We start from the raw sequence: 12,462 nt of genomic DNA, 5'->3' as shown, positions 1-12,462 counted from the left end.
ACAACTCACTCCTGATAGAACTACAAGGGCAATCTCAACTTTGCTACTGACACCTGGACATCTCCAAATCACAAAGCATTTGTTGCTGCATCCATCCACTTCGAGCAGGATGGACAACCTTTCAGCTTGATACTGGATGTCGTCAAAGTGGCAAAGTCCCATAGTGGAATCAATCTCACGGAGGCGTTTGTGAATATACTGCAAGATTTCAGCATATCAGACAAGGCATGTGCAATACAATCAATGTGTTGAATTAAAATTGACACTCACAAAGGTTCTGAGCATTACATGCAATAATGCACCCAATAATGACACAATGGTCAACAAGTTGAGTGATCTACTGGAGGACTTCCCAGGAGAAATGAATAGGACATGATGTTTCCTTCATATCGTCAATCTCATTGCCAAAACATTGATCTGACAATTTGACATACCTAGAGTGAAAGCAAACACCATGATGGATGAAGCAGAACAGCAACTTCAAGATCTCACAAAGGATATTGATATTGACAAATTGGGACCAAATGAGAGAGATGATGAGGAGAACGACAATATCAAGGAATGGGTTGATGAGATGGCACAACTGTCAGTGTGCAAATGCCAGGCTGTGCGAAATAGTGTTGGACCTATATGATTTGTCCTTGTAAAGGTTGAAGTAATTTCCCACTCATAACAAAACAAAGTACTTACCTTTGTTGTAGCTACATAAACTAGCCTTCAAGATCATCCACTTGACAACCAAACTTCTTCCAGCATGGTATGATGTTCTCAAGGAGTGCAAACTCAGTCAGTGCATCATGCCACATGATGTTGCGACCTGATGGAACTCAACTTTTGATATGCTCACCTTCACCCTTAAGTATCACAAAGCTATTGATATGATTTGTGCCAGCAAGAACATGGATCTTCAGGACCACGAGCTGAGTGAGAAGGAATGGGAGCTTGCACAACAATTGTGCAATGTTCTAAAGGTAAGTTCTCCATTCTCACATTGAAGTTCAGTGCTAACAGAACATAATACTAGATATTCAAGGATGCAATGCTCTTTTTCTCTTGATTGATGCTGAATCTTGCAACTGTCATCCCTGCAATGGACATGATCAACAGAAAACTCACAACAGATTCTATCATGCACACTTATGAGCTGGCTATTTGAGCGTCACTTGGACAAATAAAGAAGACACTAAACTGCTACTACAGTATGACTGACTGGTCAGAGGTTTATTGGATTTTGATGGGTAAGTTTTCTGTCATACTTTACAAGTGTACTTTACTGATGCTGACACCACTTCCAGTACTGCACCCTCAACACAAACTATCATATTTCAAGGAGGCCAGATGGGGAGCTGAATGGATTCAAGCCATGGAGAGTATCATTTGCAATGAGTTTGAGCACTCTTACACAACCACTACTAACAACATATGATGCTGTGGATGAGGACGAAGTCCAGGAAACATCAGCAGTATGTATTGTCTTGTCTAACTTTACTGTTTTCTCACCATTGTTTTAACCAGGGAAAATCTCATAACATCTTTGATGAACTTCCAGCATTAGCGGCACCCAAGCAGTCAGAGCTCCATGACAAGCTCAATTCATACCTCAGCACAGATCCAGAATATGTTGTGGACATCTTAGCTTGGTGGACCAAATGAAAGGCAATGTATCCTCAACTCTCCTGAATGGCCTTAGATTATCTGTCAATTCCTGGTGAGTTTTTTTTATCAGCCTCACATCTGTTGGCAACTCATCTCACTCATTATATGTAGCAATGTCAGTTGATGTAGAGCGAATTTTTAGCTGCAGCCGCCTCTTGTTATCTCATGTCTGCAGTCGCCTATCTGCCCAGTCTGTCTGCACATTGCTTTGCTTAGGTTCCTGGAGTCTTGTAGGGTTGGTCAAAGACCAAGATGTTATGGCTGTTGCTGTGATGCCTGAGGTAGTTGGTGAAGAGAACGAGCTTGATGATGGATGGGATTTGATTTGATTGTAGTTCTTATTATGAGCCATTTACATGTATATACTTAGTACCCATAGTACACCTAAATACCCAAACCCATACCCAAACCTGTACCCAACAACATGGGTCTAGTTCCACACAGGTATGGGTGCAGGTACAGTATGGAGTACCCATGGGTTACCCACACTATTGCCTAGTTCCAAACCACAGGCAATGTGATATGTACTTTCTAGCAATAGATTCCAATTCTACCAAACCATGAACAATGACTGTGATGAAAATGAGCTGTATCTTTTATTACTAGTTGATATCAAGTCTGATAAAGATGATGACAAAGCACAATAGCACCAACTTGGAGTTCTTGGGACACTCATGTTTGTAGGAGCAGACCACTCACAACGCCAGCATTCTGAGTGCCGTTATGCATGCTGTACATACCTTGTGAGAGGTGATCTCCTACCAAATCCTCATGTCAGTACACCCTGGCAGGTACTCTACTCAGCACAAAAAGACTGTGTATTCATCACAACAATGGGTGTCAACACCCTGACTTTCAATTACATCCTTAGATCCAGATTTGTGACTCTCTGGGACACCACTCCCATCCCACATGATGACACACCTGCAACTGCTGTTTCCCATGTTCAATGACACTTTCTTGATGCCACAGGTGTATTGGGCCTTGTGCTTCATTGGCTCAACTCAACCATGTGAGAAGTCAGTCTCATGCAAATTTTTGCCTTGATTCCTACCACTGTCTCACATTACCTCCATTTTTCACTTGCCATCCTCCTTCACACTTTCAAAACATCCCAAGGCCTTTATTCACTGGCCATCTGGCAATGATTTTTAAGTTTTGAATGATTTTGTTGTCACATGCCATCCCTTATTGACAGGAGGTTTTGGTACCCTGGATAGATTGAATCTACCAGTACAAACATCCCAGGATCAAGAGATCAAAAATGCAACCTATAATGGGTGGCTGCATGATCATTTTGTGAGTTTGGTCATTGCATTTGGTGCTGATGGTCAGTTGTCAGAGTTGTGATATCTTCATGTACTTATTATTGTCATGCAAGTGCCATAATTCAATGCCATCTGAATACTCCAGGCAGCTGGCATGACTCACAGGTGGCCCAGCCAATCTATGAGAAGCTGCAAACAGACACCCCCAATGACTATTACCTCATTGCTGATACAGCTTTCCCACAAGGCACAGACCAGATATTTGGTTATATCAAAGCCCCAATCAAGACAGGGCAGTGCCTCCCTGCAAATTCAATTGAAAGGGACAAGCTACTTGCATTTGACTATCAGGTTCTGTCCTTTCGCCAGACAGCTGAATGGGGTGCGCATGCTTTGCAAGGCTCTTTTGGGCATCTTCGTATGCCCTTAGACATCAATTTCAGTGAACAGCATCAGGACCTTCTAGAGGCATGTGTTTGGTTGAACAATGTTCAAGCTTGGATGGTTGGTATCAATCAGATTTGGTCTGTATATGTGCCAATTTAGCAAGAAGATGAACATAATAGGATGGTTTGGGAACAATTTGAAAAAATGTTATTTTCACATCAGCATAACAATGATCACATAGCTTAATTCCATTTGTCAAGTACATAGTAGAAAAATATACAAGTCTATCATTGCCAGACATGGAGAGCACTGTTGAGAGTCCTTGTGTTGTGCTATTGAGAGCACTTGAGATCATGTTGTGCTATTGAGAGCCTTGTCTTCTGCACAAGCAGGCAAGACACACTGAGTCATTGAATGTGCTGAGTTGTAGCATGAGTTGGTGAGGTCATAACCAAAAAGTCATTTGTGCCAGTACAGGAAGATGTTGGGGTGAATAACACATTGAATTGTGCACTCAAAGATGGTGTTTGATGAATAGGTGATGTGGAGGGTCTGCAAAGGGTGTGATGACCAGTCTTCAGATCTTTGATGTAGTTCCACTGAGAGGCTACATTACAGAGGTCATCATGATTAAAGCCAAAATTTTCATCTTCATCATCAGGTGAGACCCAGATTGTAGATGCCCCCCCATCATTATATTTTGTTTCATGACATATGTATTATGGTGTTGGTTGGCAATCTTGACCATTCCACACAAGTTGAGCCATTTCCAGTTGCATCTCTAGATGGTCTGCACGGTGCTCAGCATTAGCATGCTCATGTTCACACTGCAAGAGCTAGTCATGAAGTGAATTGATGGTTATGTGTGCATATTGCAATTGGTTGGATGTGGATATGAGTTGAGTGGTCTGCAAAGTCTAAGCAGCATGCTCATCATCTCAAGCAGCTTGAAGTCAGGGACCAAGTGAAGCCATAATTAATGTTAGAAGATCAAGACCTGGTGCATATGTGGTGCAAGATGGTTGTGGAGTAGGTGTAGCAACAGAATGATGGGAAAGAAGTGCGGGCTCCTGTATCTCCCTTTTGACAGAGACCTTTGGCATGCTGACATGTTGAGGCTCATCTTCATCACTTCCAACAATAATGACATCATCGGCAAATTTGTCATCATCAAGATCTTGGGTACTAGCCCTCTTGTTCATGAGGAAGTCAATTTTGTGAGCATGTTCAATGTGAGAAGGGCACTCAGCATCACTGGTTGGCTTCATGGTGTGAACTAGCTTAAAGCAGAACATCAGTATCATGGAGTTCACAATACAGTAATGGAATATATACCTGGTTAAACTTAAGCTCAAGAGATTTTGCAGAATGAGTTGGATGGTCATGGCTATCTGCCCACACAGCAAACTCTTGCTTGATGGTAAGCCAACCCTTTGCACCAAGTGGAAGACAGTTTGCACACACATCAATCAGTGCAGCAACATCATCATCACTGTAATTCAGAGTACCTGAAGCATGACCACCGTGACCTGATTTTTGCTTGGCTGGTGGCTCAGTTGTGGTGACAGAGGGCACAGATGGTGCCTTCCTCTTGTGTGCAGCAGCTTTCCCTTTAAATTGGGATGGCACCACATTGGGATGGTGGCTACCAGCAATTTTGTATGCCAGAACGATAGGTGAAGGCTACATGAAGGGTGGGTGTGTGACCTAGTTTTCAATGGTGTCACCACTGTCATCATCACCATCTGACAATTCAGGAAGGGATAGAATACTTGGGGGCATCACATAGGGCTGAGCAGGCAAAAAAGGAGTTGAATAAGAGCCAGATGGTAGCATGCCAAAACTGGGTGGAAGTGAGGGAAATGTGAAGGGTTGACCAGCGGGCTGTATGATAGAAAGTTCAGGGCTTTGTAGGGAGTTAGAGAGAGACAAATGCTACAAAAATTGAATGTAGACACACTCATTAAATACCAAAATGCAAAGTGCACCATCTACATCACAAGGTACCAAAAAGTGGACCTCTTGCATGAGTCAGCAGCTCAAGTGACATTTGCACATGGTATAGAATGCAGCATGCTGAAATGAATGTTTATTAGCATGAAAAGAAAGGATCCAGGAGACTTGTACATACACAAATATTGTAAGGGTTGCTGAGTTGTTTCTTATCCCCACCACATCATATGGAAATGCACCATTGTTGCCCAGAGTATGAAGCTGTTGCATGGTGAGGAGCATGCATGGCACATGGATAATGCATAGACCTAGTGGACTCTGTGTGAGTGGTATGCACTAAACAATTGTTGTGGACATTGAAGTGTCATTAGAACAACAATCTGAAACTGGAAGAGGGGGTGCATTTGATGTGTGGAGTTGGAAATGGCTTACATTTCATGGCAGCTCCTCAGCACACAAGGTTTGGAACAGTTTGGAACACATATCTGGAATTCTAAACGCTGTGGGAAGTCATCCACTATAGGTAGATTGAGAGCAGCAAGAAGCTGAAGTACTAAATGAGTTATAATATTAGTAGAAGATGTGTATCGCATGAATTAATGTGTTGTTGGGAGTGTATTCAGACAATTTAGTGTATGAAGTGTAGTATAGCACCTTCTTGCTCAATGTCCAAGGTTTTTTGTTTTTTTCCTACTAGTAGATGCTTTGTGAGCCCATGCTATTACTAGATCATCTCTCAAACATTTCTGTGAGCATGTTCTGTTGCCCATGTGTCTTCTAGGCAGAGGATGGTGATGGCTTCCCAGAAAACTGCATTGGAGTATCATGCATAGTACTGTGCCACTGACAGCCACTTTGAAATTGGAATTAAAAACTTTCCACTTGACTTCTGTTCATTTTAAATAACATGAAATGTTCACAATATGGTGTAAGCACGCTGGCTTACTTGAGTTCCCATAATCAATATATATACTGTTGCTGGTACTGAAAGCTTAGCTTTCAGTATTTCTACCTTTTGATGGTAACTGACTACATGATTGATGTAGAAAGTGTCTAACCAATAGTTATTACAATTTTTGTCTTTTGTCACTCTTTCATCACGTTTGGCACATGACATTTGTTGAATCCATGTTAAGAACCATGCTCAAAGGAGAGAGAGACTGACTCAGAGGGGCTTGGCCTCAGCTCGTACGCTGTGCCCCTTACCTGAGTATGTGCCCTTCATTTCAGAGGAAGTCTGATGATGGTCCGACGAAGTCTGGAGGACTTCCAGAGGAGCACAGGAAACGTCCGGAGGAGCGCGGGAGAGTTCCGGAGAAATGCAGGAAATGCTCAGGAGAGTTCCCACTGCAAGGTAATACTTCTACAGGAAAACAGGATGGACAGATAGGAGGTCTGGAGGTCCGGAGTACAGAGGACATTTAATCTGGTGCTCTAAATACATGTGTCAAACAATTCACATAGATTAGTGAATGCTTGTATTGGGCGCTGAGTCGTCCAGTGGCTCAGTCTGGATGATGAGTTTTCAGCATCTGACTCTGAGCGCAGAATAATTTTTCCGTCCATAAAAGTAGTCAGAGCATTTCAAACTCAGCACCACCCACTGTCTTATGTATCTTTACCACAGGATGCAATCCATTATTCGTCCTTCAAGCCTTGTTGGAGGGTCTTATCATGACTATGATGGCCTCCATGACAAGAGTGCATTCCAATGTGCAGCTGGCTTTCATTTACTAAAGGAACACATGCGGGATGGAGCTCATAACCTTCAAGTTGAAGCCAACAGGATGACTTGTTTCACAAGTTGTCCTATCTCACGACTCTCACCCACAAAACACTGTGTGGCATCGCTATCCACTGTTAGTGTGCATGACTCATCTGACGAGAGCACCTGTCCACCCATAACCCCTCCCTCTGACAAGGGCACCTTTACACCTACTGCCCTTCCCCCTGTTATCAGTCATGTCAATCGTTACTTGCAGCGTGAAAAAGGACAGCACAAGCCCTATCAGAGGGATGGTCCTTCCACACTAGAGCGTCATTGTGCTGAAAGCCAACTTCACCCTGGAGGCTCTGCGACTTTGGTGAATGAGCAGGAGGTATGTTGATATCAATCCATATATATCCACATGTATCATATTGAAAAACTTTGTCTAGGGCGAATCTCTGCTTAAATGACAGTTGGAACACCTCTCATTCAATGCACTTGCTCAAGCCCTCCTCACAAAGGAAGCTGATGTTGAATGGAGGTGCTTGCGTACTCTGACGATGGCATGGGAAATATATACCTTGGAACAACACCAAAGGTTTCTTCACATGGTCCTAGAGGACTACAGTGAAACATATGCAAGTGCTACCTCAGAACCTTTTATGACATCTATTGAAGCACTCTCTCATTGCAATGTTGAAGAGCTCCAAGAATGCATAAATCTTTGTCAGGTCATATACAACACTGATACCATGTTATTTGCTGCTGGATACAACCAACTTGATATCATTGAAGACATTGCTTGTGTGTGTCTTGGTGATGGACCAAAGGACTGCTAGAGCGTCTATAGCTCTCGGTCTATGTGTGAAACATCTCTGGATTTCACCTGTGCTGATGAAAAACCATTGTAATTCATACACTCCTATGTCAATAAAGTTTGTACTGATCTTCCGGGACAGATTTGGATTTGGGAAGTAGAGCATAAGCTGCGCTATATCTCATATCCTTGTTTGATGACGTTTTTGGACCTTTGTCATACTAGTTTGTATGTTTGTTGACTCCTCCCATTTGATAATATGTGCTAACAGCGAGCAATTCATTCATCTCCAAATCCTATGACTACTAGTGTTTGTAAGCATGAGCATGCTGGCTTACTCGAGTTCCCATAATCAATATATATACTGTCACTGGTACTGAAAGCTAAGGTTTCAGTATTCTACCTTTTGGTGTAACAGTTATGAGGCGCAGCAGCTGACCAACTTACAGTATTTCAATGTTCTACATAAGGTCATGTCATGGTCACATTGGCCATTGCATGCAACAAAGTTTTACTGACTTCTGTTCTGTCGCAATACCTCCTGAAGAAATGCCTGTAGTGCTTGCAGTCTGCAGCATTTCTGCCTGAGGCATGAGTGCGTGGGATGCGGGGTTTCAAGCTGATCCATTGTGGCATAATTCCTAGTGTACCTTGTCCCTCTCCCAGCATGCAAGAAACAATCCACCAAGCAGAACCTCCCCCTGGGGATATGGACATGTCACAATGAATGAAAGATTCCAAAAATTATGCAATTGCAAGTCCAACAGTAGTAAGTCTTTTTGTCCCTCAGGTTCTAGTTTGTTTGACTCATAGTAATGTTTTCTTTGAAGCTAATTGATCATGATTGGCATTCAGCTCATACCCTGCAGAGAACTATGCTGTGGTTTCTGCTGGTAAAATTTCCTGCAACACTTGCAGAGAGCATGGCTTTCTCAGATCAATAAATCTGCAGTAGGCTCCCATTGCCTTTTTTAACCCCTCATTGAATCTCCCCAGGTGCCTCACCTGATGCCAATAACAAGCTTTGTGTCAAAAGCTCTTCATCAAATCTTCGACTCTTAAGTATATTACCTTCTACTTCTTGTGTCATGGTGTTGCTCCTACCAAATGTCACCTTATTGACATTTCACAATTCCCTTAGGAATCTTCAATCTCTATTGCCAATTTGGCATGAGGCCTGGTCGCATTATTTACACTTCTTCCAGGAACCCACTTCTCCTGAAATCCAATCTTGGTGGTCTAACTATTACCTGATATTTTGCAACTTCTCCAATGGCCATTCCAGCATTCAATATAGAACAGTGTGTCTCATATGTTGCAGACCCTCAAACTCTCAATGAAGCTAGGTACTTCTGTCAACTTGAAAAATATTAATACACATCCCTATAGACATGAGTCATTAAAAGTCAGCAGTGCGGTAGCTGAGCTCAAAGTCACCACTGTGAACCCTATCCTTCATGAGACTCTTCCTTTCTGCCTTGTCTTTCTTGTTCCCTGTGGCTCTGCCTGGCCTTTCAGCTTTGGGCTGGTTCTCTCCTTCTCCTTGGCATGCCCTGGTCTTGGGACAGTCCCTCAAGGTCTGTTTACCTGACTCCTGGATGTCGAAGTTATTCATCTGGAGGGTATCCAGCTGGGGGGCTTGATTGCTGCACTGAAGGTTGTTGATAATGGACAGAACATGGATATTCTGTATTCCTCCCTTTGCATTCTAGAGCTCAAGGCGGCCTGTTTCCACAAGGCAGAACTTGTAGTGACACTTGAGGCCAGCTTGATAATGCAAATCATATGTGGTGTCGGTGTAGACACCCTCCAGCTCACAGAGTGCAGAAATTTACCAGCCAATTGGGTATAAGAGTTTAGGGAAGTGATTGCAACTGTGGACTGGGATGAATATCAAGATTAAGAGCCCAAGGACAACAGTGATGGAGGGATCCTTGTGGGACTAGTGAATAGACCTACAGTGTGGTATGATGATGCAGAGAATGATTGAAGGGAGTTCTAGTGCTCTTATGATGCCCATGTTTTTATGTATATGAGTCTAAGTAGGTAGATCTAGTGTAATACAATACAATACTTGATCTTTTACCTGACTGCACTGTGCCTTGATATCATCTATGATTGACAATCACTCTATCCTTATATATGTTGATAATGCTTAGGATTATATATGATTATCGTCCTCCAGTTAGTTATTAATTCATAACACATTTACATAAAACCCCCAAGTATTTTAACTTCTGTGCCACAGAGCCCTAGCACTTGTCATAATACATTGTAGCCAACAATTTCATGTGGATCTTACTAGACATACTCTGGATTCTCCTCGTGCTGATTCCAATGGTGTCTTGTGGAGCTCACAGTTCTTGGGCAGGGACAACTGATGGTCAAGGACTTAATCAGCATTGTGCAACTTGCAGTTTTTTCAAGAGGTCCAGCATTGTTGCAAGTCAGAGGAGACTACAATGGGCCAGAGATGCAACTTTGGCCAACTTTGACAGGTCTGAGTCATGGTCAGGGAACATGTCACAAGTGAGTCAGTTGCTGAGTCAGATATCTTCGTTTAGTCTAACTCATCCCTGATAACTTGTGTCCATAGAGAATATTTCCAGTGAGGTCCGGGCATGTGCTGAGGGCCCATGCATGATTAGTTGTCCCTTGCTGGCCCCTGACTGAGTCTAGTACTAGGTCCAATACAACTCACACATCATTCGATGGCCCTAATCTCGTAGCATCCGAGTTGCAGCCGCACCTCTTCCACACCTCAGATTTGGAAACTAGGGCAATGGACAGGGAGGGCCTTGATTCTGGTGATGGATTTGACCACATACATCACTCCACTGTCTCTGAGGAACCCACACTTCCTCCTAGGAGACATTTCCCGAGGTCTTTTAATAATATTGAGCATTCGGCTGAGGATCTCGATGGTTGTGAAGATGGCAATGACTCACCACTTCCAGCCCAATCCAGAATCCATCATGTCCTTTTGACACTAAGAGACACACTCTAGACTGCATTTAATTTGTTTGGACTCTGCTGGTCATATCCTCATCGTCCTTCCTCTGTCATTACTTGCAAAGTCATGTCCAACAGTTGTTCAGGGAACTGATTCCCCAGTGATACTTCCACTGCCCTACCCCTTTTGTAACATGTTGATCTATCGCCTTATCACCTGGATGGATTCAGGTAGCCACCAGAAGTCAGAAACTGAGGTCCAGCGCCTCGTCAGAGAAGTTCTTCAAGCTGATGATTTCAATGTGAAGCATCTTGATGGGTTTTTGGTAAAGAGGAGTTTGTGAGAACTAGATGCAGATGAGAATGGGAGGAAGGTCAATTTCCCTGATGATTGGGTTGAATCTACCATCACCATTGATATTCCAACGAAGTCAAAGGAGGAAGCATCCAAGGCATATACTGTTGCCAGTTTCCATTATCAGCCACTCATTGATGTAATTCATGCCGCATTTGCAGATGTTCAAGCAGGCACATTCCATCTCTTTCCTTTCAAATGGCTATGGAGAGATCCCTTGGACAATCACCAGGAATGAATATACAATAAACTTTACACCTCTGATGCATGGCTTGAAGCTCAAGACAATCTCCAGAAACTGCCAAAGGAGCTGGTGTGAAGAAGTAATTGGTACTAGGTGGTTAGCAACTAGCACTACTTATCCTAAGAGGTGCAAGTTAACTGATTGGCTCGAGAGGACTGCTATTGAAGCACTTCCTTCCATTATGTGTGAGGGAAGTAAGTGAGCGAAGGAGTTATAACCTATGTTGGCCTAAGAAACTAGAATGTGGATTTGAATTTCTATGCCAAGAATAGACTGTGAGCATGGACAAAAAATCGACTGATGTTAGTATCACAAGAGCAGGATGAACTGTTGGAAGATACATGCGAGTGTATTGGATGTCAGATGTAATGCGCACGAAATAAACCGTGCTCTATGGAGTGGCCAGTCACAAGGGATATAGCATGAGTGAAGAACTGCACTAAACTACCGGTCGCAGGTAGGGTATTCTTGCAAGAGCTTAAGGGTAAGATCCTAGTGGTATGGAACTTCAGAGTGGTCAAATTGCACAGGATTGTCAAGAAAGAGCAAAATAGATGGATTGTGCAAGGTCTACAAAAATAACGTGAGAATGACTCTCCTATAGAGCTGAGTCCAAGGGAAAGGGAACTACTCAATCATATGTACTGCAGTCGTTTATATCATAGCATGTGAATGTCTGGAATGCATAGGCAAGAATTGTAGCATAGTTAGCAAGCATGTGATGAGTCTATAGGTAGTAAGACATCATGTGCTGCAGAATGTCAGTAGACGTGTAATAAGACCTGCAGCTCATTTAGCAATGACATTTTCGGAAAAATAATGCACCAGCAGAGATAGGTGGACATGGATAGGACATGGGAGGGCGGATTCCTAGGACCGGACTGGAGTAAGAGCAGATGGGTCGATATATATGGATTTAATGATCTGTGCTTTATCTCCTTTTGTTAAGAACCATGTTGCTCAAGGGGGAGAGAGACTGACTCAGAGGGGCTTGGCCTCAGCTCATATGCTGTGCCCCTTACCCGAGTATGTGCCCTTCATTTCGTATGAGGTCCAATGATGGTCCGACGAAGTCCAGAGGACTTCCAGAGGCTGGCTACTCTGCTGGAGAGCACTAGAGGA

At 43.1% G+C, this 12,462-nt stretch overlaps 4 protein-coding genes across 4 annotated transcripts; 3 read left to right on the top strand and 1 right to left on the bottom strand.

The window, feature by feature from the left end:
* Positions 1 to 4,264: 4,264 nt before the first annotated feature.
* Positions 4,265 to 5,534, bottom strand: BJ212DRAFT_1478033 (uncharacterized protein; the record flags this gene model as incomplete). The annotated part of the gene is made up of 3 exons (XM_041339648.1): positions 4,265 to 4,591; positions 4,647 to 4,994; positions 5,484 to 5,534. 3 exons carry the CDS (start codon positions 5,532 to 5,534, stop codon positions 4,265 to 4,267), a joined length of 726 nt encoding a protein of 241 aa, XP_041196010.1.
* Positions 5,535 to 6,892: 1,358 nt separating this feature from the next.
* BJ212DRAFT_1478032 (uncharacterized protein) lies at positions 6,893 to 7,811 on the top strand (the record flags this gene model as incomplete). The annotated part of the gene is made up of 2 exons (XM_041339647.1): positions 6,893 to 7,363; positions 7,446 to 7,811. The coding sequence occupies 2 exons, from the start codon at positions 6,893 to 6,895 to the stop codon at positions 7,809 to 7,811; spliced, it is 837 nt and encodes a 278-aa protein (XP_041196009.1).
* A 1,435-nt stretch (positions 7,812 to 9,246) lies between these two features.
* BJ212DRAFT_1297418 (uncharacterized protein) lies at positions 9,247 to 9,641 on the top strand (the record flags this gene model as incomplete). The annotated part of the gene is made up of 2 exons (XM_041332600.1): positions 9,247 to 9,366; positions 9,411 to 9,641. The coding sequence occupies 2 exons, from the start codon at positions 9,247 to 9,249 to the stop codon at positions 9,639 to 9,641; spliced, it is 351 nt and encodes a 116-aa protein (XP_041196008.1).
* Positions 9,642 to 10,078: 437 nt separating this feature from the next.
* BJ212DRAFT_1297417 (uncharacterized protein) lies at positions 10,079 to 11,334 on the top strand (the record flags this gene model as incomplete). The annotated part of the gene is made up of 5 exons (XM_041332599.1): positions 10,079 to 10,318; positions 10,386 to 10,402; positions 10,475 to 10,713; positions 10,973 to 11,077; positions 11,099 to 11,334. The coding sequence occupies 5 exons, from the start codon at positions 10,079 to 10,081 to the stop codon at positions 11,332 to 11,334; spliced, it is 837 nt and encodes a 278-aa protein (XP_041196007.1).
* Between the last annotated feature and the right edge of the window lie 1,128 nt (positions 11,335 to 12,462).

The sequence above is a fragment of the Suillus subaureus genome (assembly GCF_016647635.1).
Source record: "Suillus subaureus strain MN1 chromosome Unknown BJ212scaffold_7, whole genome shotgun sequence".
In the NCBI taxonomy this organism is placed as follows: Eukaryota; Fungi; Basidiomycota; class Agaricomycetes; order Boletales; family Suillaceae; genus Suillus; species Suillus subaureus.
This window is presented reverse-complemented; position numbering and strand designations above follow the sequence as displayed.